Here is a 25975-nt window from a genome sequence, read left to right as displayed (position 1 = left end):
CTTCCAAATTAAACTATTAATATTTAACTATTCAAATTACTATTAATTTTTAACATCTGAATTCACTGATCTCTTTCTGTGGCGTTGGAGTGCTTGTGACTGTTACGCATAAGGATCCTGCTTCTGTCGCTGTAAGATGGAGATTAGACGGAACTGACATCTGATCTGTATGTATGGGAGCTTGTGGCAGGAGATTTCCTCCAGGGAATTTATCACCGTGATGCTGCAGGCTCTGTCTGTGTGTTCAGGTTTTCTGAGGAGCAGTTAAAATCAAAAACTCCGTAGTCTTCTGTGGGAAAAAGTTACTTAATTATTCTAATGCTAATTTAGTGCTGATTTCAGCACTTGTACAACATGGCTCTGGGATCCTTTGGAAAGGCATATACCTCTTCTCTGCGACAGTATTTTCTGTTGTTCGCTGACATTTGTCACATGTCACAGAAGTGACACATGAGACACCGATTGCTAATGACAGTGATTGGGTTTGACCCCTTAAATGGAAGATGTTAAAAGGTCTGGAATTATAGTCTTTATCAAAACGATGTGCAGGCAGTACTTACATCGCTTTGTTTCCTTCCCCTGCCCTATAGGACGTGGGGGGCAGGAGGCAGGGGAGCCAGGAACCTCGTCTCTTCCACTCCGTATAGGGGTGTTCTTCTAGCAAACAGTCAATGAAGACAGAAAATGCCTTTGCAGGGGTTAGAGAGAGTATCTAGAGCAGGAATATTATTTGATGTGTGAAGTATGTCTTCATTTAAATAATAGGAGCATTTGATCTTTTTGTTTCTTGAAATTCTGTGAAGCTAATGTCTGAGTCTGTACCTCCTGACACCTTCTTCCAAACGATTTTATGGCGATTGTCTGTCTGATGCTTAACCTGTGACAATAAGTTTACATCTATCACTTTCCCGATGGGTTTTTGTCAGACTTGTTTCGGCCGTTCCTTGTCTCGTTAAGTGATTACCAGCAACCTTTTTCAAATTGTCTCTTGATTATTTGCTGGCTCTTGTCCATACGAGCTATCCCTGAGATGTCGGTGGTGTTCAGCATGTCGTAATGTTTACCTGCCACCTAACAGTGACAGATGTCAGGTTTTTTTAGATTCTTACCTTCTTGTATCAAATGGTGCAAATATTCCAAATCCAGTCTCTTTCCCATTCTTGTCTGTTGGTAAAGAATTTTATGATACTAGATGAGTTTTGCATTGACAGAACACCTTTCTAACCACTGCTTTACAAAAGAGGTGGCAAAAGTATCTTAGTCACCAAGTCATATAGTCAGTTAATGAGAGAGGGGTGGAATTCAGATTGTGCCAGATGTTCTCACTCCTGGATCGTGCTTTCTCCTCTGGGCATGTTCCGGAGGAAGGTCTGAGCTCAGGATAGCTAACAGCATCATTGCTTCCTTTTCTGAGCTGGAGTGATCTTTATAATCCTGCTTTTTTTTTTTTTTTTTTTTCCCCCCCCTGGCATATACACTGGAATTAAATTTTCAGCAGCACAACAGCATGTGACAGGCAGAGATACACGTGTTTTGTGGAGGTTGTTTCTTGTGAACAAGAAAGTTGTTCTTTCCAAGTTCACCATTGCTTGATTCTCATTTCTCGTTTTCTCTCTTGTTTGACTTCTGTCTCAATTTTCCTAGTGAAACAACCTACTCCTCCTCCTGGAGTTTCATGCTTCCTTTGTGTTTTGTGGTCATTTAACCCCACTTTCTTTGTCTCGTGGGTGCATACATATGGATTTCTCTTGTCAGTATTAGGTACTCAGGCTAAGTATGGAGTTTCATTGTGCCGCCTTCTGTAAAGTGATTTTTGCAGACACTCCTCACACCTGGTGTTTTGCTTTCCTTCTTAATTAGCTCATGCTTTGCAGAGGCTGAATGCAGTAGCCTAGTACCCACAGCAGAGAGGCTTTGGGTAGCACTTTCTGAGCCAGCCACTGGTTAACACTGAAAAGGGAGCCAGAAAATGAATGTGACTTCATCCCCTAGGGCCCCTGCCCGGAATCTCCAGTGTATTTCTGCAGTGCTTTTGGTGGTGTTTGATGATTTTAGGTACTTCAGGTTACTGCCTCTGTCCTCCCTAAAATTATGTTCTAAGTTTTTCTGGAGAAAAGACACCTTTCTTGCATCATCTTTTTTTTTTTTTTTTTTTGGAAAATCCTGTACTTCAATCCCTGTTTTTCTTGGATAGTAATACATACTGCTTGTTAATACTTTTCTGTGACTGACTTTTTTAATGCGTTTGGAGCAGAAGTCTTTCAGAGAAGAATTCCCTGTTTGAATGAACATCAACCAACCACGCGTTTTGTTCAGTCTTGTGGATGATATGTTTGCATATCTAAGTAACTTTTATTAATATTTGCTTAAGTGATGGAAGTGCAAAATAAAGTTGTACTGTCATTATCCTTTAGTAAGTTAGTTGTGAAAGCCTGAGCAATGCACAGCATATAAATTCTGTTTGATCTACCTTTTGTCTCAGCAGTGGGATCTCCATACTGTGCAGTGTTTTGCTGATATAAGAAGGTATAGTCGCAGCCAAAGGAACTTAGGTTGTGATCTTGTCAGCTCTCATAAGACAAGTATAGTCTATTGTGATCACTGTTATGGTAGAATATCTCCAGGGAAAAACATAGGTGTCTTAGGAAATTATGATGCACTAGTTGCCATTTCTGCTTTCAAATCAAAATTGGTTCTGTGTGTTGAGAGTAAATATAATGCTGAAGTTGCGCTCTTTGAGCGGTAAAATGATTTGATCGCGTCCTTCCATGTAAAAATTCCATGGTATTTTTGTGAGGCTGAAGGAGTAAACTGAAAACTAATACACAGGAGGGACATAAAGAACCAGACTTACTTTTTTCCTTTTTGTTTTTTCTTTTTTTTAAGTGCTGAGAACCCATTTGTCCTAGTTAAATGCATTGGCGGAAGTTAGGTTTTCGGCATTCTGAGAGAGCAAACCATTTAGTAATTTAGATGACTAAATACTCTCTTAAAAGCCAGTTTTTAGACATCCATTTTTAAGAATCTTAGCACTCACTGGTTTTGTTGGGTGAACTGCAACTAGCCAAATATTCTGTTTACTTTCAGTAAGAAGCAACAGTCCATTTCTGCTCTGACAAAAGCTTAAAAAGACTGGAGTCCATCCTTTTTGCAGCATTTGCGTAATTAGAAACTCGTATATAAAACATAAAGGTGCTAGGTATGCAGGGGAACCTAACGGCTTGACTCTTAACTTTGTAAACAGAAAATCGAGGAAACTATGCTAAGTCTTCTTGTATCACCAGATCGACACATCTGTCACACATGCGGGTTCTTTTAGAAACAATTTTACCTTACTATACTGCAAAAGCACTAACAGACTTTTGTGCAAGTTTGAAACGGGGTAGGTATTGCTTTTTGTAATCTTTTTGTATGTGGAAGTTAAAGCATCATGGAGTGCTGAAATCCAAAACTCTTTTGAACTTGTATCACCAATATAAGTTCAATCAGCCGTGATGAAATGTTAGCTAAAAATTGCATCCAAAGGTCTATTTCATACTTCTTGTATTAATGATTTTGAGATTTCTGCAAAATAAAGCTTGCAGCTATTGTTGAACTGAAAATACCTGAAAGAAGAGGTTCTGATATCAACTTCATAAAATATGCAGCTTTCACAATTTTATGGATAAAAAGCAGCCTGTCCTTTTAGATTAAGTTATATTGCTATATAAATAAATCAGTACATATTGCTTTAGGGTTTCTTTTCCGACACAGTGCAGGTACTTGGACCATATTCAACTTTTAATAACACAGAGGCAAAATAAAACTGTACCTTAAGATGTAATGGTAACAGGCATCTCTCCTGAAAACTGTAAATTAGGCAGCGGCAACTGCTAGACAAAGTTTCAGTTTTTCAGATTGTGTCATTATGTGTATTTCTTTATTTTCCTAAGAGAATGTCCTATGATTTAGAGAAACTGAGAACTTCATACAACTGTTTGGGTTTTTTTTGTTTTGGTTTGTTTTTTTTTCACCATTTCTCTCTCAATGTCACCGCTCCAGTCTAGCTGGAACTGCGTAATTGCTGTCTTTCAGTGTGGTACATCACGTTGAGTTCAAGGCTTTATGTGCTCTCTGTATGAAATTCTCTGCTTTGTAACTGTGTCAAGAAAAGCAATAACTCCTTAGAGAAATTTGGAATAACTAGTGGTTTACAAATATACAAATCGATATACACAATCAAGGTGCCTCATAAAACTCCAATGCCTCGATGCTTAACTGGTTTGTGGAAAAGATAGGGATTGTATTAGAAGTTTAATATAATAATACATACATTAAAATATATATAAAATATACATAATACAATAATATAATAATAAAGATGACCATATTGCTTAGCACGTTCCAATTAAAAAACACTGGTATGCATTATAATTCAGGCGCGAGAGTATGGCTTGTGTGAATTACTGTGTTTGCGAGAGCGCAGAACAGAATGAGCTTATGAGCATATGGACCTGTGCTCTGACCATTGCACGCAAGGCCATACCGTATCTTTTATGAAACCTGGAATTTCTTCTGGCTTCCTGAAATGAATGAATGAATAAATAAATAAGAGACTGGCATGCAGACCAGGTTACTGCAAACCTCTAGACATGCAGTGCATAAACTGGTCATTCTGGTTTATAAATCCAATAAGGAGAAACACTTTTAAGATGTTTTGGCTCTTATAGATGAGGGTATAGCTATTTGCTCTTTAACACCACATGTGTTTCCCGTGTGTACAGCATTACATTGTTGTGAACTTTGTGAACCATTTCTTGTTCCTCTGAGACTTTCACTTAATCATGGATATCCCTTAGCCTTAAAAATGGGTTTATATTGGGCTGTGTTCCATTAGAAATATGCTGCATGCTTCCTTCACCCTGTGCAAAAGTTTGCATAATGAGAGCTTAATTCTGAGCTATAGGACCAGAAATGATGCTCCTATGCACTGTATTACCATTAAATTTAGGAATTACTCTGAGTCTGTAAGACTGAAAATGGGCAGTCCTTTCTACTTAGTTTTAGTTCTGAAAGATCATCTGATCTTCATGGAGTTCAGCCTCAGTCCTGGAGACTAGGAGTGATATGGATATGCCAGCTCTTTGCTCAGTGAGAAACTGTACTTGCAAAAGAGTTCATTCTTTTGGTGGTATGAATTTGCCAACTCTTCAAAGCATAAAGATAATGAAAGAGCTTTTTTGACAATGGAGTGTGGTTTCTTCCTTAGTGAAATTCTTTCGTTTGCATCTCTAAATCTGCAATATGCAGACCTCTCCAAACTCTTGCAATGAATTTCTTGTCTAGATCTGGTCTGAATGGAATTTGATGCCTGTCTCCACAATTGTGCTCCACATCCGTCGGCAAGTTTTAGAATTAAAGATACACATTGCTCGTGACAAAGTTGCCTCAAATATTTTTGTTATGTGAGAAATACATTGAGGTGGAAGATGGGGAAACTGTAATGGATTATTAATCCTCTAGCACAATCATACAAGCTGTCCTAGTGCGTAGTGTTTGCATACTGATATTTTTTCTTAAGATCACTTGTCAGCATTAGACAACTAGACAATACTGCATCCAAACGTGAATAATCTGGCTTTCAAAAAGAAGCCCACAAAGCTGCAGCAAAGTATCCAGTTTAAATTGAGAGTATGTCAGGTGGGTTGTGATTTTATTATCAGCCTGCCTGTTTGTTAAGGATACATTCTGGAATTTCTGTATATGTCAATAGTGTTAATGTTTCCTGGGTCTATATGACATGGAAATTCAATGTCAAAAACCCTCTTGATACAGTGACTCTTCACACTAATAATCAAGTAGCTGTTCTTCTATATTAATAAAATGATTTTAATATCCTTCACTAATTTGACATGTCTACTCAACTTAAACACACTGTAAGAGATTAGGTAAAAAAAAATTAAAGGTAAAGGAAACAATGGTGTATGCTTGCAGTGATTCTTGAATTTTCAAACATTTGACCTAGTTTGTTCAGTGCTGTTTTTCTTTAATCTTGGGGAGCTTCTTATCAGGGTGCAATGTGTCCAAGCAAAGCTTTTTAGGATTTCACTTTTTCAGTTTTTCCTCTTTTTCCTTTGCTTTCTTGTTTTCTTTTTTAGTATTGTGTTCAGAAAACAATAAAATCAAATGTCTGTCTGCCCACTTTCTAACAAATGTTATATAGGCATTTAAGATACACGTGCAAGTATTTCATAGCGTGCTAGCAAGAGATCCACTTCATCTTTTTGGTTCTCCTCTTGCAGAAAACAAATGCAATGTTACCGTCAGCAAGGCTACCTATTATTCATCTTCATTTAGCTAAAAAGAAACATTTTTATTGTAACAATTTAGAATTTCCTATCACTGCTCAGTGAACTCATCTCATGGAAATTCAAATGGGTACTATTGGTAGTTGTTCTTACAAAGCAGCGAGGCAGAAGAAGGTCAGAGTATAAAGTACCTTTCCCTTGGGTAATTAAAAAAAAAGAAGAAAATTATATATAAAATATATATAAATGCTCTAAATTAGCCATTACCATTCAGAGAAGAGATACTGGAATTATTGCAGATAGTTCTCTGAAAATGTCAGCTCACTGCTCAGCTGTGGCCACAGACAAGCAGAATAGCGAGGTCCTTTGGGAAAGGCATCGAGAACAAAATGAAAAATATTATTATGCTATTGTATAAATCCATGATGTTCTGGATGTTTTGAATCCTGTGTGCAATTCTGGTCTGTCAGTCTCAAAAACTGAGGGGATGACGTGGAGACCTTCAATGCAAGAGGAGACGTGGTAGAGCAGAACCCTTTCAGACTGCAGAACTGGATACATCGTATGTGTGCTTGCACACATGCTCTTTAGGATGCTTATGATGTGAATAGCTGCCAGGAAAAGGTCTTGTGCTGATACAGAAGAAAATTTAAAATGTATCTGATATTTTATTAATTTTGAACAGAACCTGACTTTTGCTTTTATGCATTGGGTTTATTCACATCATTTAGAGTGTAATATGAGAAACGGATTTAACAAGACTGAGTGAAGGCAAAGACAGAAAGCGTAAACTGAATTGAGTACTAAAGAGGGTGGATCATCCAAACTTAATAGCAAATGCTTCTTCCTCAACTATTCAAAAATAGTTTCAACTCCCTACACTTTAGATTTCTGTATGTTAAATTAAGGTACGCGTAAAAGGGAAAACAAAAGCTCTGTATGAAAAACATTAGCTTATGAAATGTTTTGTGTACTACAAATGTTTCTGGAAAAATTTATGTCCTCTTCTTTATAGTATATCTTTTTGTCATCCATGGTTCTTGTTATTTCTGTCCATATATATAACACGAGTGGAACATATGGGATTCATAGGAATAAGGATCATTAGTAAGGTCATTTTTTTGGCAATAAATAATGAAGTCTCTATGGACTGGAACAGAATATAGACATTCGCATTCATCTCTGCTTTCTGCTTCTTGCTGAGGGGAAATAAAGAAGGCCAAGCATCTCGGTGCAGAAGGCATGAGTTGTGAAGACTTCACTCACTGAATGTTGAAATAATACCGACTGTTGTACAGGTGTCATTATTGCCCATGTTTGCATTCTGGCCTCTTTAGGATGAGACAGTAGTTTTAGTCTGTTTTCCCCTAGATATATCCATATATCGTGTTAGTTATGATACACATTAAGTGCATGAATAAGATTGCATTGGTTTTGTTTATGCTCTTCTAATACATGACTGCAAATAAGATTTCACTGTGGTGTGAAAATCTAAACTAAACCAACTAATAATTAAAGTTGAAATTGAATCACTGAGACAAATCTCAGGGATTCTTTCTAAACACCAGTTTAGGAACATGAACTTATTATTTTGCTACATTGGTTTCTAGACAGTTCTGGGCAGATCAGTTTATTAGAATAAATTAGAACAAAATAGAATAAAAAGAATAAGCATGGCTTACATTAGTAGTTTATTTTATAAACTTGATTGTAGATAGGTGAATGTGGCCAAAATCTAACCAGGTGCCAGAAAACCAAAGAAACCATTTTATTTTATAATTCAAAAGGAAATATTCAACAGGTTTTATTCTGAGAAGCAACTGCATGTGCATTCAGAGTTTTATATTTGAATGAAATCTCACTATTTCTTCCTAATTACCTGAGAGTAGCATGTGTCTACTCTTAGAATGTAGTCTAAATAATTTCATGTTTAACACCAGAAGCTGTTTGTTGTGTCATAAATTACAATAGCGTTTTAGTTTCTTATTAAGAGAACGGCAAATCTGATATTTCTGCCAGTATTTGTATGTTTATATGCTCACAAGGATAAAGTTGCAGCATATCCTTATGGCAAGGAACAGAGGGGCTTTTCTGTTCTGCGCCCCGTTCCTTCTTCCAGTTTCCTTGAGGGAATGGGCAGGGTGAGCTTGGATGACTGAAGTTCAGAATGGGCATAGATAAACTTTATTTCTTTAATTCTTGCAAGTAGGGGAAAATACAGAATTTTCTTTTTTTTTTTTCTTTTTTAATTTTTTTTAGGGTTGTCTGGATTCACACTTAGCTGTTATCTTTCACCAGCTTACCATCTGCAATGTAATTTCTTGTTTGAAGTATGCATCTTGTTTCTAATTGCCCTGGTTTTCTGGGGGAGATTCTTCCTGTGTGTTCAGAATAATGCATCCGTTTATTCAGTCTATTTAAAAGCTATCCCTTTTGTTTCATCAGAACTTCTTAAGAGCTGAAATCCTGATTCCGTTAAGTCCACGATTCTTCCTAAATTCAATTTTTTAATCTCTCATTTTTAAAGCCTTAGTTATTACATAGACATTTGAATCCTAATGCCATGCAACAAAGCGTTGCTTCTTTTTAAAAGTATCTGCAGAGATGGCTTTCTCCTTTCTGAGTTTTCAAAGACCATTGCTTAACTGTTGCCAGATAGCTAATTAATTTTACATTAGGGCATGTATTCTATACAAATGGCCTCTGTATTAATAACCAACGGTAGCATCTGATGACCTTGCTATTCCATAAGTGACTTGTCTCTCTATTGTAAATCTCTTGGTGTATAGAAACGTTTGCTGCATTTGTGGTTACGTACCCCAGAAGCAGACTGTTATCTCAACAATTTAGAGAACAACTAAGATTTCCTTTCAATGTCGTAAAAATAAGAATAAATAGAAATAGTCAGAATCTTTGCACGATGTTTTCCAAAGAGGAATGTTTTATTATTAAAGTATGAAGGCTTTGAGGAACTAATGGAAGAAAATCCTTACAATAAGAAAATTGTTTCCATCTTGTAAGCAAGTTTAAATTGGGGCCTTTTCTTGTAATGAGAAGTGAGAGTAGCTATGGTGAAAGACCATTCAATGGGATATGTCTCCAGTAATTGCATTCTAGTGTCGGTCCTTTTTCGAAGAGCAGCCTTATTTAAAGAAAATAAAGGTAAAAAGGTCGACACGCTTGCTGAAAAATAAATCCTGTGTCAAATGTACCTTTTAGAAATTATAAGTTTGAAATCCATTACGGGCTTTTGAACTGTGCAAGGGAAAGCTATCCTGATGTTTACAGTTAGTTATGACTCTTGACCAAAAGGTTCTTAGATTGAAAATATATAGCAAACAACACATAGTAAAGCTATGGCTCTAATTTTCTGTTAAATATTTTAGACAAAGTGTACAATACAAATACTTGAGTTATTCCAAGCATGTACAGAAAAGAAAAAGAAAAAAAAAAAAAAAAAAGAGAGAAAGCTAAAGCAAAGTAGATCCTACCTTTAGAGCCCACACAAATTCAGTAAGTGTAATGGTGGTGTCTCAGCATGGGAAAGCAGAAGGATCCTAGAAATTCTGTAGTACCTCTGAAAAATGCATTTAAAAAAACCATACACACAAAATACAAGCAAAGGCCATCTTCCTCTTGTATAATGAATACAAAAAGATTTTATTGAAAAGATCTCTTTAGTAAAAATGTGGATACTTATAATACCCCAAATTTCAAGAGTATAGAAATATGCTGTTTTTTATTACTGACAGTTCTTCTGATGCTAATTGTCAGAGCTGCCTAGAACCTTTCACAAACACTTCATGTACATATGAATGGAGAAAATTTGTATTTACCTATAATTGTTTATTTATAAGTTTAGGTGTTTGTGCCTCAGTATTTATAAATACATGACAAACAAATCCTTTTTTTACTTTGCATGTGTTCTGAATTATTTTTATGCGGTGGTTTTTACTTACAAACAGTTTCGCAATATGGTGTGGGTGGCTTTATGCAGAATGCGTTACCTCAGACACAATCTTTGTATGGCACCTCCCCCCAGCGCTTTTCGTACTGCATTCTTGCAATTCAGTTTAGCCCAGAACAGAAGGTATTTTTCAGGTATCACGAAGCAAAAGTAGTTATGCATTCCTCAGCAAGATTAGGCTAGAAAAACAGGGATATGGAAGATTTGACAGAAACATGGGTGCCTGAAGGTTGCTGACTTTTTTGTGCTTGTTTGAATATTCTTATTTATACTTCACACTGAAGGGATCAGCCATGAGCAGGGTTCCGTATTAATGGTGGAGCAGCTGGAATGCTTGCTCGTTTGAGGTGTGCAGGAGCTGCTACAACCTGCACATGCTTTAACTTCATTAGCCTAAATAGGTACCTGTGTCTTGAAGAAAGCTAGAGGTCTGTTTAAAATTTAAGCCAGTGGCTTCACAGCTGAAATTCATCATGATTGATTATTCTGCTGTGGCTGAAGGTGTAGCTAATACAGCTATTAGCAGAGGCTTGACCTTTTATAGTGACTCTTCTCTTGGCAGCAGTGGAGTTCAGTTGTGTTCCAGGTCTCCTGCTGCCTCAGGTATTATTCAACTGTTGCTTTTTACATATGTACATGGTAGATGTTGGCTGCTGATGTTGCAGATGTTGGTGTGCTTTTTGCTTGGTTGGAGTCCATCTGCCTTCAGCACACACACCAGTATGGGGGGATGCAGTGTGGTCACGGCTCTCTCTGTGGTCGTCTGGTAATTGTGCCTATTTCAGCAGTTTCTTATTAATTTCATGTTATTGAGACTTTAACAGGAAATGGTCTGTGTTTTCCCATTGTACTGTAACTAGTTTCTTCTCTGGGATTTCAGGAAAAATGAGAGATTGTGTGTGCCCTGATATCAATGTGCTTACAGATCAGCCTGTGTTTTGATGTAAGATGGTTTTCTGCGATTTGTAGGATGCATTGGTGCTTCTTATAATAGGATGTGCAACTAACCATCTACTTGAAACTGTTTTCTGGTGAATTAACTTTGCTTTTTATGTGATTGTTATTTCTGTAAGGTCGTGTAATATTGAAAGGAATTCTGTCAGGCAGCTCCTGAGTATTCTAATCATCGAGATAAACGTATTTTTATTAGGTCACCTGTGACAAAGCAGAGATAACTACAATACTTATCTTCAACCACTGTGCATGTGCCGTCACGTAACACTACCCACGTATAAGCATCCGTGTTCCCAGACCCGTAGTGCTATCAGAGTGGACCTCTGTTCAAGTTGATGCAATTTCAGTTGCCTGAGGCAAGTAGTTAACCAGGGTTGACTTTCCAGTGACAGCTTTTTCAAATAGCAGTTTTCTGTAGAGATTTTGTTTTAAAGGTCCTAGTTCTTCAAAACTGAAGCATTGCTTAATGTATGCATAGAGGACACCCAGAGTTGATACATGCTATGATTCCACAGAGTCATGCAACACAGGTGGCAGAGATATGTTTCTGTAAAAGGATGCCTAATTTCTTACCAGTGATCTTTCAAGTGCTTTTGGAGGCTGATGGCTATCCTCAGATAAAGGCTGAGGAAAGAATGAACTTTATAGTCATTGCTTCACAAGCTGCCCAGTTCAGCTGTGAACTCAGAAAATAAGATACTCTTGAGGATCTGGGAAAAGTTCATGAAAGTTTTTGGGAAATTCTAGAAGGTTTTTATCCAGAAGGAAAATGTTAGGTTTAAATGTGTAGTTTGCTGGCCTTAGCTGTAGCTTGGTGGCTAGGAAACAGGGACAGGTGAGCTGAAGCTTCAGAGATGATGTGTCCTTTCATACCTCATCTCTGCTTGCAGGAAAAATAAATTAAGTAGAAGGTAAACCGGCAGTTGATATTTGATTCTTTCTTTTTTGCAATAGAAGATTGATATCCTTTGATTTTCTGTAAAATCGTTAGTATTTGAGGATTTCAAAAGAATGCCAAATACTTAAAAAAAAAAAAAAAAAAAAAAATCCTGTAATACTCTCTTTTTATACAAGGAAACAAAAGCACAAAAAAGTAACCAATCTTTCTGGCTTTATCAAAGACAAAGCATGGAATAGTGGTGGCAATAGCGAGGATTCCTGAGTAACAGAAATACTAATGCTGAAGACAATTTACAGAGATTTCCTAAATAAACTAACTTGTCTGTAAGCAAAGAATGGTGCTGCTGTTGGAACTGTTCTTTTGAAATGGTACCTTTTTCTTGAAATGGATATTAATAATCCAGGGGAATGAGCGTTGGGTCAAGGAATTGCATCCTGTGGTATTGTCCTCAGTAAGCCTGCGGGTTCTTTTTGTCTTTGACCATAACCTCCTTTTGTGTATATTATATAACAAGTAGAAGTCACGGAGGGATGGATGACTTCAATCAAACTTAATGATGACCGTTTCATTCCTGAGCATAGCAGCATATTTATTTATATCTACATATATGTGTGTGTGCTTAAAAAAAAAAAAAAAAAAAAAAAAAATTACTTTTGTTTTTGTCTTTTAGAATCCCCGTTCTTGTGCTTCTCATTTTCAGCTGAGGGGGAAATTGTCAAAATAAGATAAGGCTTTGAGATTTTTGTCTCAGCTCTCCCCTCTTTGGTGCTTTGGAGTTACGCTGTTTGTGACTCCTTTCACTTGCTTCTCGGTATCCTTCTCTTCCAGTCTTTGATTGCTATCTAGTCAGATAGTATTTACCATGACATTAAAGGAAAAGCAGGTTCTGTCTGATGTGCTTGAATGGGAGATTTTGGAAAGTGATATGTGTATGAAAGCAATGTTCTTTGCAAATTAGTCATCATCTCCTTTGAGTTTAAACAAACCATGAGCCCACCTTCCACGCTCACTTCCCAGTGTGAGCACCACGTACTCCAAAGGATGATCTCTTGTGAGGGAGAAGGAAAGCCAAGATAACTCACTACTGAGAGAATCTTAAGGATTTTTCCATCTGGAATAAAAGATTTTTGTAGCTTGACAGAAAATCAATGCTTTCTCATTCTTATTAGGCCTGTAGCAACATCATCTATAGACATCTCTACACCAGGGAAAATTTCATTTAAAATTCCCATCATTGCAGCCATACTGCTGCTAAGAAATCCTGGGATTCCTCATGCAACTGAGGTTCCCTTAGTCCTCCTTGTGCTAATAGCATCAGGATGTCCCGCAAAGGGCAGGTTCCCATGATCACATTTGTTGCTAACTCTTCAAATTGTATCTCCTTAGAAAAAACTGACCTCTGTTTTAAGTATGACTGCGGGAATGCAGCTTTGTCAGTGTTAAATCTTTCAATATTGCCAGCATCTGTACAACTGCAGGAGTGGTAAATACAATGATTTACATTGTCACAGTCCTAGAACAACACAGCAGAGTTATAATCTCTTGTGTATTTTGGCAAAACACATATGTTACCACTGGGAAATCTTTTCCTTATATCTAAAGTGCTGAGAAGGTAATCAACTAATTTTAGCAGTTGTTTGAGTAGGAATGTTCTTGTGTGTACATGAGCCTATCACAAAGGCATTCTCATTATAGTTTGAATACGAACACATGAAAGCTAATGGCAATAACTAATAAAAGCAGTAAGAGGAGCAAGAGATTACGGAGAGGGTGTCTGTTTTAAAAGAAAGCATCATTCAACTTCAACTGCCTGCTAGGCACTTCCTTGGAGGGTAGCTCGACCCTTTTTGTGTCTGATCCAGTAGTCCGAGCACCACGAGACTGGAGTGGCAAGAATCAGGCCGTGGTGCAGTTTCTTAAAAGACGGAGGAGAGAACAGGCAGCCCTTGAAGAAGCCTAGCATTCAGAATATGTGAGGCATCTGAAAATTGGAAAGGAGCTGAAGTGAATTACTAAGCAGAGCTAGGGACCAATATAAACTAACAAGTATAAATGTAAGCCCGAATTTATCAGCTAAAGCCAGGCACATTTGAGTGTGTGTGTATGAGAGATTTTTGCTAAAAGCAAAGAGTGAGCGAGTGATATATCGCTTGATGCTCTTTAGAAGAAAATGGTTGCAATCCGAATCATTTTGCTGTCAAATGTATTTGAAAAATAGAAAACGCACGTTGGATATATGTTCTGCAAATAGTTATGAACGGTGTTCCAGAGGTATTTGGTTTAGGGGGTTCCTGGGAATCCACCATTCAAATCTATGTGTGTCTGGAGTTATCTTGAAATTGGCTGTCATTCTATAATATGGTGAAGTGAGGGCATTGCAGAGGTTAACTTTAGCCTGGCGAAGCCTGTGATCCTGTTGTTCTCAGTGGCGAGTATCTTCCAAAGGGATTAATTCAGCGTCTGTAAAAATGAGTGTTTTGCTCATGTTTTAAAGGCACTGCCTCTCTCTGTGGTCTATAGAAGGCTAAACTCAGTCTGTAGTCCTTTGAACACCCCTTATTCACGGTTATATTTAAGCAAATGCTTGATACTAGAAAAAGATACCTTTTGTCTCTCCATATATGGATACTAGCCTGATGACTGCAGTTACATAAATGAAGATTACTGAGAAGGGTTCTAGATTCTGATTTTTTTATGTCTGTTGTCCTTTGTGTGGTTTTAAGAAATTTCATTGCATCCTCTTGGTTCCATTGAACAAAACTGTAAATCCACCAGTGCAAAGCTGTAAAATATTCAGGGTTGGTTTTGGTTTGTTTGTTTTGGTTTGGTTTTTTTCCCAATCCCACTGCATGAGGAAAGCTCCTAGTAATTGCAGGAAGAAGTGAGAAACTTCAGGGTCAGGTAGCTTGCCACCTCTACCTGATGCTTTACTAGAACAAAATGTAGCAGGAGAGTCAAGTGCGGGAGCTGCAGCAAATTAGGCTCAGTGGCAGCAGTCAGAGTTGCAGGATGAAAGCAAAGTATGGCCCATTTGTCTGGAAGTCTCTTTGGGGTTCAGTGGTATGAATGGTACTCTAAAAATGAAATATGTTGTTACATGCTATTAGAGAAAGATTCAGCTTGGCATGCATTAGAGCGAGTGGCTGTGACAAATGAACTGTGTATTTAAAGAGTGTGCTGTTAGGGCCCCTCTCTTGTGTTCACTTACCTTGTGTTTTTGCTTATTACTGTTGGTGATGGACAGTGATGTAAAGGTTAGTCTTCACAGCAGATAATCTTCTGTGATAATCTTCTTCAGGGGTTTTTGTCATAGCCATACCTTGCCTCCTCACCGATTCTTCCCCCGCCCTGTTCTTGTGCCTAACTAATCTACTCTCACCATGCACATGTTGTTGAGTCTGATAATTGAAGCAGACCCACAGCTGACTCCCACACCAGACTCCCAGTGTTCAGCCATTGTGGCAACCTTGTTATTCTACTTGGTTTTCAAATGCCACATCATCACGCTGAGAAGCTCACTGTCTCTCTTGTAATCTTTATTTTTTTTTTTTTCCCTTGTAGAGCATGATGAGTGTGGCAGTGAACAGCATAACTGTGATGAGAATGCAATCTGTACTAACACTGTCAGGGGACATAGCTGCACCTGCAAACCTGGATATGTGGGGAACGGGACCATCTGCCGAGGTAAGTCTGTTACTCCAGAAACACTGTAGAAGTGGCAGACTCTATTAATATTTTCTGACAGTCACCTACGTTCTGGTAACTTGTGATGGCTGGATTCTGTCAATGATATGCTGTAAGATTTATCATCTGGCAAACGGAGTATGCATGGAGATGATGGGAATTGATTTGTGCATAACTTTTCGGCAAGAAGGAAGTATTTTTGGAATGCTAGAAGAAAAGTACTTTCCAGTTACTGTCATTTGAGCAAGTATCATTCAGCCTTTAAGTGATGTTCATTGTTTTATAAACTGTGGATTGTATGTACTATCACCTTTGGCTTTTAAAATTTAATCAGATGCCTTTTAACTTAGGATAATTGTCTTTTGTACTAACATCATATGGTTGTTCTTTGACTACTCTCATCAGAAAAGTTGTTTGTTTGTTTTTTTTTTTTTTTCTTTACCTTTAAACATGTATATTGAAGATTTCTCAGTTATGTAAACAAGAAATACTGATAGCCGGCCATGCTTCTTGTGAAGTGGTAAGTCATTTATTGAGGGTGGCTTTTTTTGGTTTTGGTTTGTAGAGAAAGAGAAGCAAGTATGTTATATAACGATGGAGGAGTGAATGTATTAACTAGTTGGCTTAGTGACGGCTATGTCATGAAGTACTTTTGAGTGGTAACTCATATATTTATCAAGTTTGTCTCATAAAAAGCTATTTTTTGTCTTGTCTGGGACTGTACACTTTCTAAACAGAATTGCGGTAATAGAAAACTAACTTTTAATTGTTTTGAAAGGGCAATTATGGAAATTGAGGAGTGTACTGGGTGAAATATTCAGTACCTAGTTTGGGGGCACAAGAGGCTGGATAATAATTTTCCAGAATGTTGTAAATTGGCCAAGCAATTTCTTAAAGGAGAATGAAGATGGATGTCATTCTTGTTTCAAGCTGAAGTTCTTCACCAAGATTAGCCTGTCATCTACTGAATTAGCATATACCATCTGATTGCTTTTTAATATGACTTTCTTTGGGTGCTGTCCATCTGCACAAGAGCATCCCTGTATTTTAAAACTGTGAAATGGTTTGTAAGGGTTTAAGAAGGAATACAAAAATGTTATGAAAATAGTGAGCAAGTTAAACCTTGGTCTGTCTATATTGAAGATGAAGAGGTGATATTGGGGAGACCTCATTGTAGTATGTTTTCAGTCTTTGATTACAGTGAATGTAAATTGCAGCATAGGCAACTGTAGTTTCAGGGAAGCCTGAGTGAATAACCTGTCTCTGTTTGACTGTGTTTTGTTTTGTGTTTTTTTTTTTTTTTCCCTGAGGGTAATACAAAAAGACAACACCTTAATCGTATTTCTTTGAAACAGCAATGTTTGGATTAGTTCATAAAAATTGTGTTTTCACACTGGTTTTGTTGGTTTGCACACCTGGATATTTGGTTTAATGTGCCAAAACCTCTAAGCGAAACTCCTACTGCATATTTATTAATCTAGTGATGTTGAAGTAATGAAATTGCACTGGAGAAATGCAATAATGTTTTTACCCTCAAAGTTCTGTTGAAATCTGAGTTGTGGATAAAATATGTTACATGTGTTTTTTAGTATGCCTTGAATTGCACACATGAACGTAGTTATAGTTGCCTTTTTGAGATAGGTGTACATGGAAATAGAGGAAACAAAGTGCGTTCTTATATTCTGTCTGGGAAGCATAAATTGAAAAGAAAACTGGAGTGTATAGGAAAGTGGTTTGCAGTCTAATAATTATTAAAAGTCACTAGGGATAAGAATAATCTGTCACTACATGGAATAGTTGCTCTCCAAACCAGCTAATATTAGAATTGTGTGCATTTTAGTAAACAGTAGAACACTCAATGTAAAGTAGTGATCTGAGTTCTCAGCCTGTGGTTCTGTGGTCACTTGAGATTTTTACAAGTCTGGACAGCTAATTTCATAAACGTTCCCATTCTACCCATGGTAGCACCAGAAACATTGCTTTTGCTTTTTTTTTTTTTTTTTTTTTTTTTTTTTAACCAAGTTTAATGGTGACACATTGAATGGAATGTGGCTAAAAATGAACAGATAACAGAAAAATGACCAGTTTCCAGTCCCATAGGTTTCATTGCACAAGTGATAGGGTTGGCACAAGGAAAGAGAGGTGTGAACGTGTCAGGACAACTGTAAACTGCTCATGTTGTCTTGTAGTAATTTGGGGGCTTTATCTTCAGGCGATAGGAATTGGAAAAAATAAATATAAGCCAAGATGGTAAGTTTAATGTAACACTATCTGAAGATATGATAAATGTTTCTCTTGAGTCATCTCTAAGTGCTTTGTAAGTGTTTACATGTTATAGATGTGTACATACATAAAACAGTTTTTCCAGCTACTACTGAAATAATATCTCTGTAGTTCAATAAGAAATCTTATTAATATTGTCCAGAAAAACCATAAATAGAGAACTGATAATTTTATGATGAGAGAAAAGGACTGGCTTTGTGCCCAATTCTACAATCTATTTCAACAATCTATTTTAGCAATGTTATAAAAAATAAAATCAGAGTAATGTTCCTCTTTGACTTTACTGGATAACATTGAGATAGTCGTTATAAAAAAAAAAAAAAAAAAAAAAAAAAACCAAACAAAATACTGTTATTTGTATTTTAGAAAAGAAAATGTATGTATAGTTAAATTAAATTGCATGGTGAACTGCTGGCAAATATAATGAAATTACTCTGGCAGGAATTTGTGATGTTTGCATTTTTTGTGAAAAGTACGGAGAAATAAAAAAAGAGATAATCTGGATATGAATATTATGATTGCTGGGGATTTAGAAATAAAAACAAAAAACAGATGTTGAAGAGGAAAGCAAATATTTTTTTTAAAAACTGTATAATCAGGCTGTCACACTTCTTGAGTAGAAAAATAAATTTCATGCATAAGGAATTGCTTTACTGTAAACGTGGTAGACTAGGCTATGTAATTAAGGACTGGATTGTGTCAAACTAGATGGGGAAAACTGTCATGAAGGAAGGTGATGGAAAAGGGTGCAAACCGAGACCAAATGCACTTCTGCATTAAAATAGATACTGCTATAGTTGAAGCGACATAAAAATGGAAAGAGAAGTGGAGATGAACACAAGATGATCTTCATAAATACGTAGTTACCTATATATAGACAGTGAGACTGTATAACAGAATAGAGACAAATATGACTTATTTCCTATGGATGCTCTCAATTTCACTGTAAGAAGCGGGCTTTAGCACCTCAGAAAGACACCGAAATTTTGGCAATAGATCGGAACAAAATAAGGCTGAGGTGAGCTGAAATAACAAGGCAGAACAATGCTGGGCCATCGCCATTAGTGAATTTGACAGAGTGCTGGACCTGGAATCAGATAGATTGTATCTTAGGATTTCTTCAGAAAATAAAAAGTAAAATAGGGACGTCTTTGGAAGAAATAACAGCATTGAAGGCAGAGGACAGAGGTATAACTAGTTGAAGAGAGAGAGATTCTGAATCTACGCATTTGTTAAGTTGCTCTTTTCTATGAAGGAAACTTTGAAAAAATTCAAAAGAACTAAGAGTGATTCGGGAAATAGAAGAAGTTGTAGGTGGGTAATGGGAGACTCATGCTACACCTGCTTACTGGAATTCTGTAAATGAATTATAGAATTCATAGGTGAGGGTGTGAAATAAGGACAATTGTAGCAATTTCACTAAACTTCAGGATATGATTTAATAGTGCAGCATAAAGGCAATTAACTTAGGGTAGAAAGGAAAGGTGATAAAAATTGGTTTAGCAACTGAATGTTCTAGTTAAAAAAATGTGGTTTAACCCCAGCCATCAACTGAGCCCCACCCAGCCGCTCGCTCCCCCTCCCAGTGGGGTGGGGGAGAGAATTGGAAGAGTAAAAGTCAGAAAACTCATGGGTTGAGATAAAGACAGTTTAATAGGGAAGGCAAAAGCCGCGTATGCAAGCAAAGCAAGGAATTCATTCACTACTTCCCATCTGCGGGCAGGGGTTGAGCCATTCCCCAGGAAAGCAGGGCTCCATCACGCATAAGGGTTACTTGGGAAGAGAAACGCCATCACACTGAGTGCCCCCCCCTTCCTCCTTCTTCCCCCAGCTTTATATGCTGAGCGTGATGCCATACGGTATGGAATAGCCCTTGGGCCAGTCTGGGTCAGCTGTCCCAGCTGTGCCCCCTCCCAGCTTCTTGTGCACCTGGCAGAGCATGGGAAGCTGAAAAGTCCTTGACTAGCACAAACACTGCTTGGCAACAGCTAAACCATCAGTGTATTGTCAGCATTATTCTCATGCTAAATCAAAAACGTTGTACTATACCAGCTACTAAGAAGAAAATTAACTCTATCCCAGCTGAAACCAGCACCAAAAAAAAAAGATGTGGTGAGCAAATGACTAGCTGGTACAACATGGCACTTTGCAGTGTGCCTGTCAGGATGGACCTTGTGGGAAATCAGCATTTAGTGGCAATGGTTAGATGAAAGAAGTCTTCATTTCCTAGGACAACCAGGTTTATGAATAACCCATCACCTGTAGACAAGGCTGAGTGTGTGAGAGTAAAACTCTGTCATGTATAAAATGAGTAAAACTCACTGTCGTGACTCTAGCTGAAGAACTAGGGATATTGGATACAGAGATAAATACCACATTTAGACTACAGAGCCTCATGGTCTGTGGACTATTGCGATGTTTCTGTGTGAAATCCTGGCAGGGCTTGAATCTGGGAGGCTGGAAAATGTGTACAGGGAAAACATCTTTGTCTGCTTTTTGTCTTGATAAGTTCTAGTTCCAGTTCTACTTGGCAGCCTTGCACTGCATGCTGTGGAAGTGACATGTTGAAGCGGAATGTGTCATTTGTTAAAACATAAAGGACCTTGTGCTCCACCATCAACTTTACCTTAGCGAGATGGAAGCTAGAGAACATTTGCTGTAGGATGTACAGTCCTACAGTTTAGCAGAAGTTCATTATAGAGCTTGTGCCTTGTACCACTGACTGAAGTCAAGGAAGACTGAGCCAAGGTATATTGAAACATCAGCATGTTTCCTAAAATAATTGATGACATTTGGGATTAAATGCCTTAAAACAAACTAACAAAACCCCACCCACCAGATTTTGTAGGGGCTGTAGATCGGAGTTTTCAGCACGAACAATGTGCAAGTCACCATCAAGGTTCTGTTGCCATCAGTTGTTTTCCTTCGTACAAGGAGACCTAGGTGTAGTATACAAGCCTTGTCCTAGCTCTCCGTATCTTGTTCCTAACGTTTGTTTTAAAGTATAAATGCTGCCCATAGAAGTCCTTGTATATTATCAGAAAAATAGAAGTGGCCTTGAATATACTTGGATGGTAAACGGGGGCAATTTTTTCGAAACATGGACAAGATGTGTCTGCTAATCTTTTTTTGTATAGCTCTGTATTGGGGCATGAACAGAAGTCTAGCACTTAAACAAGTGCAAATATTTTTCATTGTACTTCTATATTTTACTTGTATAGTCTGTCTAACAGGTATATTTAGTGTGCTATTAAGATCTCATTTAGTAGTTTCTACTGAGTTGCAGATTTATTAGAATGATTAAATGAGGTGGATTTAGTTACAGTCATAAACCTTAAAGCAAATGTGTGCAATATGACTGATGCCTGGGCAGAGAAACATCAGGTATTGTGAAATAAAAATCAAAACAGTGTTTATTCTAATTAGTATTCAGGCTGTAGAATGGTTTATTTCTGCCAGAGTACAGAATATGATTCCCCCCCCCCATTATATTCTTCTGCAGCATTTCACAGGAGACACTTAAGGGACTGCAGCTCAGTGTATGGTGGAGTGTTAAAGATGAAAGCCATTATTTTTAAGTGGCTCAGTTCTTCTGGTGTAATCTGGAAGTCCAGATTAGTTTCTCAATTGTACTGTGGTTCTTTATATATATTTACCTTGGAAGGAGTGTTTGGGAGTGCGGTTGTTATGGATGAACTTATCGGTCACTTCGTGAATAACTTATGGGGAACCTGATATGGAAAGTGACCCGATTTTGAACAGATATTCTCACCTTTTTATAAGGTAATGGGAATATTCATGTGGAGTCTTTATTCATAATAAACTCGGGATGTTTACTGATGACCAGAGTACATCATAGTTTTGAAAATTGCTTCTGTTTGATGTAAATCAGTAAGTTGGCCTATTTTACACTGTTCTAATCACAAATTGTAACTGGATGTTTTAACAAATGGCAGTCTGAGAGCTTTCTTTAATTGCAGTTTTCTCCTTTGTTTCCAAGCAGGTCTTTTTTAAAGTAATTCTTAGTCTGAAATATATTTAATAATCTGAAAGATGTGTCCATGAAAGAAATTATATATCTTCCAATGTGTAAGCATTGTAGTGATGGTGTAGTAAATAGATGACTAAAGACAAAGAAATTTTCATCTGTTATGAAATTTTACCTGCTATGAAAAATACTCGATTATTTTTAGTAAGAGCTAAAGAAGAAAAAAAAAAAAAAAATCAGTCTCTCTCGTTATTTCTCTGCTGGGTTGTCTGCTTTTTGTGTCTCTTTTACATTGGCATCAGCAACGGTAAGGTAGATTAACTTTAAATGCCAGCAATGTGAGACAGTTGGACATGCTGATATCTTGATATTAAAGCATATCGGATCACTGTAAGGTGGCTAACTGCCACTTAGGTTTATGGTTTTTGCATGTATGTGTGTCTGTTGGGAGGTGGAGTTGAAAGCCTTTATGAGGCATTGGAGCGCGTTATGAATAATATGTAGGCCAAGACTAAAGTGGAAAGGAACGACCAGGTCTTTCCCCATGGCCTTTGATTTTGGTAGCTGTAGGGCTTTGAATCATTGATATGCCTTATCATGGCTTTAATTGCTGTTTTGGTGTAATATTCACAAGTCTCATGAAAGAATATAGGAGATTTCGACTCATTATCATCTTCATTCTTCACAGTCTTCAGTTTTGTCTAGTTCTTTATAACTAATATGTAGTGAATAAATCACTGCAAAAGCAGATAGATGCATTCACGTGCATTTTGGTGTCACGGCACATGTGGAAAATGCCATGGCAAATGTAATAAAACTGTAATGATAGTCATATTTTTTGGGTGAAGCATTCTAGATGTAACTGACTTAATAAGTTAAATCAAATACACAGATAAGCAACAGTGCAGTTAGCATTCTTAGAGATTTTTCATTCTGAAACTAGTATGGTTGGACTCAGAATCAAGAGAAAATGATTGAAGCTAGTAAATTTTCTATAGTCCTAAATCCATGCTATTAATAAAAATGAAAATTTCAAGTTTTAATGGAAGAATCTTTATGCATTTGTTCATGATTAGATAGTTATCAAGTGTGGTACGTTCATTATAATTGCTATGTTTGTGTATTAGTTTTTGAGTTATATAAACTCCCTTTGTAAATTATTTGCCACATAGTTTTTAAGCTCCTTCAGTTCTAATCTTGTTCTTGGTTTGGTTTTGGACTGTAGTGATGTAAAATAATGTCGATGAAATTAAGATGATTTGTGATAATTTTTTCTTGCCCTTAAAACATCATCATCTAGATTTAGTCATGTAAGATGTTGATATTCAGGCATAATTATTTTTGTATTAAGAGCTAAGCTATACATATCCACCAGTATGCGGTCCAATTTTACAGTCTCTCTAAAGGCACAATATTTCCTGCTGATTGGATCCTGCTCTGTGTGCGAGATTGTTCAAGATGATTTAGAATGCATGTCAGTTATGGAAATAGATCATTTAAAAACCATGATTCATTTAACTTGTCAGAATCCAGATCTTGATCTCTTTGCTGTCACAGATTGTCTCACTGCTCTAGACTTATAGCTAATTTAAAGAGAGTGTAGCGCTGATTTGTGCTTGCTGAGGAAGCGGTCCAGTCCCGAGCAACTGCTGTATCTGTATAAAAGGAAGGAAATGCTGTAGTTTCCTGCAAGTGAAATATTTTAAAACTTGATCTGACAGGTTTTTCTGCTTGTATGAGTAAGTCAAAAGGACTCAGCAGACCTCCTCATAAATGTTTATGAGGGTTCCTAGGTTCAGATTCTGAACTGGAGATTCTCTTATTGACTGAGTTGATTATTGTCTCCTATCGCTTTGGTTTACATTGGTTTGTTTAGAATCAGCAGTTCACTCTAGGATCAAGGTACTATACAGCATGTACGAAAGAATTACAAGGTTGATGACAAGTTAACAGATATGTTCCCCACGATCTCCCAGGCAGTAAAACTGGGTTGCGTAGGAACATGGGACTATTTCAATATTCATTGCTTTCTCTTTTAAAAGAGTAGTTAATAAAAGCAAAAATGTGAAGGTTTTACTTTACTTTATATTTAATGCCTGTACCATACATTGTACTTATTTTGTACACTCTGTTGGAGGCCATCTCTATCAGTAACTCCTTCGTTTTGCAGCAGGTGTATCACCTCCCAGGTCTCTGTCACAGAACCTCTTGAGAAGCCCAATCCAGAGTCTCCTAAAGTCAAGAAGAACCTTTCTAATGCTACTAGAATGGTTCATGCACGTTACCCAAATTAGTACTTTTTTTTTCCTCCTGTAGTATTAAAATCTAAAATTTGAACAAAACTTTATCAATTATTAAGTCCTCAAACACGCCCTTCATTCAAAGAACCCATTTGCTATGCTCTACTGCTTTTTTGACAGTAGAGCAATAGACGTCATGGTCAGTCATTTAGTCTGCAGTACTGTCTGCTTTAAACTTGTAATTCTTATGATGCATAAAACCCAGTCTATTTAGATCTGTGACTCTCCTGGCCTGGAGCTTGCCATGCAATTATTTGGAACAAAATACTTTTTTTTTTTTTTTTTTTTTTCATGGTGGGTGGGAAAAATCAGTTCAGTAAGAGCATCTTGAATATATTGCTGCACAAAGCCTATTGCAGCGTGGGCTTGACTCTGTGCTGCAACAGGAGCACAATAGCAATAGCAGTACAGAGTTCTCTCTTGTGAAATCAGTTACAGTGTGCAACCATTTCAGGATTAGTGTATATGGCTCAGGCACATTAAAAGGCAAGAGGCTGCCAAAACCATGAAATTCTTTCTGTTGCCTGTAGAAAATAACCAAATACTGAAAACTGAATATAAATACCTTGCCTAAATGTAAAATAAGAGCATTGCAGTTACTGTTTTTGGCAACAGTAGTACTACTGCACTGTCACCCCAATGCGGAAGGAAGTACTTTTTCACACAGCCCATAATTAATCTCGTAATTAATCTGGAGAGTCCTTGGTCACAGGGTGGCGAGGAGGCTGGACACTGAAAAAGCTGCTGCACATCATAACAGAAGAGAATTCCAACCGACGGGTGCACAGTCTGGTTTGAGGAAGATCATGGGGTGAACCCTTAGGAAGGGTCGGCAGATCCTTGCCCTGTTCTTTCCCTTGTTCTTTCCCATTATGGGCTGTAGTCAGAGAGAGAATGCTGGGCTGGTAGGCCCTCTGGAATGACCTAGCTGATTTATTTTTATGTTCTTCTGGCTGAGATTATTATTACAGCAATCCCTTTTGGGTAAGGATAGTAATAGCCATTTAGAATAGAATAGAGTAGTTTAGGTTGGAAAAGACCTTTAAGATCATCAGGTCCAACCGTTAACCCAGCACTGCCAAGTCCACCACTAAACCATGTCCCTAAGCATGACATCTACACGTCTTTTAAATACCTCCAGGGATGGGGACTCAACCACTGCCCTGGGCAGCCTGTTCCAGTGCCTGATTACCCTTTCAGTGAAGAGATTTTTCCTAAGATCCAACTTAAACCTGCCCTGGTGCAACTTGAGCCCATCTTCTCTTGTCCTATCGCTTGTTACTTGGGAGAAGAGACCGACCCCCACCTCGCTACAGCCTCCTTTCACGTAGTTGTAGAGAGCAATAAGGTCTCCCCTCAGCCTCCTTTTCTTCAGGCTAAACCCCAGCTCCCTCAGCCGCTCCTCATCAGACTTGTGCTCCAGACCCTTCACCAGCCTCGTTGCCCTTCTCTGGACACGCTCCAGCACCTCGATGTCCTTCTGGTAGTGAGGGGCCCAAAACTGAACACAGGATTCCAGGCGTGACCTCAGCAGTGCCGAGTACAGGGGCACTGTCACCTCCTTGGTCCTGCTGGCCACACTATTCTTGATATAAGCCAAGATGTTATTGG

At 37.7% G+C, this 25975-nt stretch overlaps 1 protein-coding gene across 1 annotated transcript in view; it reads left to right on the top strand.

The window, feature by feature from the left end:
- NELL1 (neural EGFL like 1) overlaps positions 1-25975 on the top strand; it is a gene marked incomplete at its 5' end in the record, with an annotated part of 297740 nt that overhangs the window by 167385 nt on the left and 104380 nt on the right. The window contains one exon of the mRNA XM_082317413.1: positions 15671-15793. Coding sequence (XP_082173539.1) covers positions 15671-15793 — 123 coding nt within the window. The remainder of the gene's footprint in view (positions 1-15670; positions 15794-25975) is intronic.

Source organism: Platalea leucorodia (assembly GCF_965183815.1).
Source record: "Platalea leucorodia genome assembly, chromosome: 7".
NCBI classification, from domain to species: Eukaryota; Metazoa; Chordata; class Aves; order Pelecaniformes; family Threskiornithidae; genus Platalea; species Platalea leucorodia.
The sequence above is the reverse complement of the archived record's forward strand: the minus strand, read 5'-3'. Positions and strand labels throughout refer to the sequence as shown.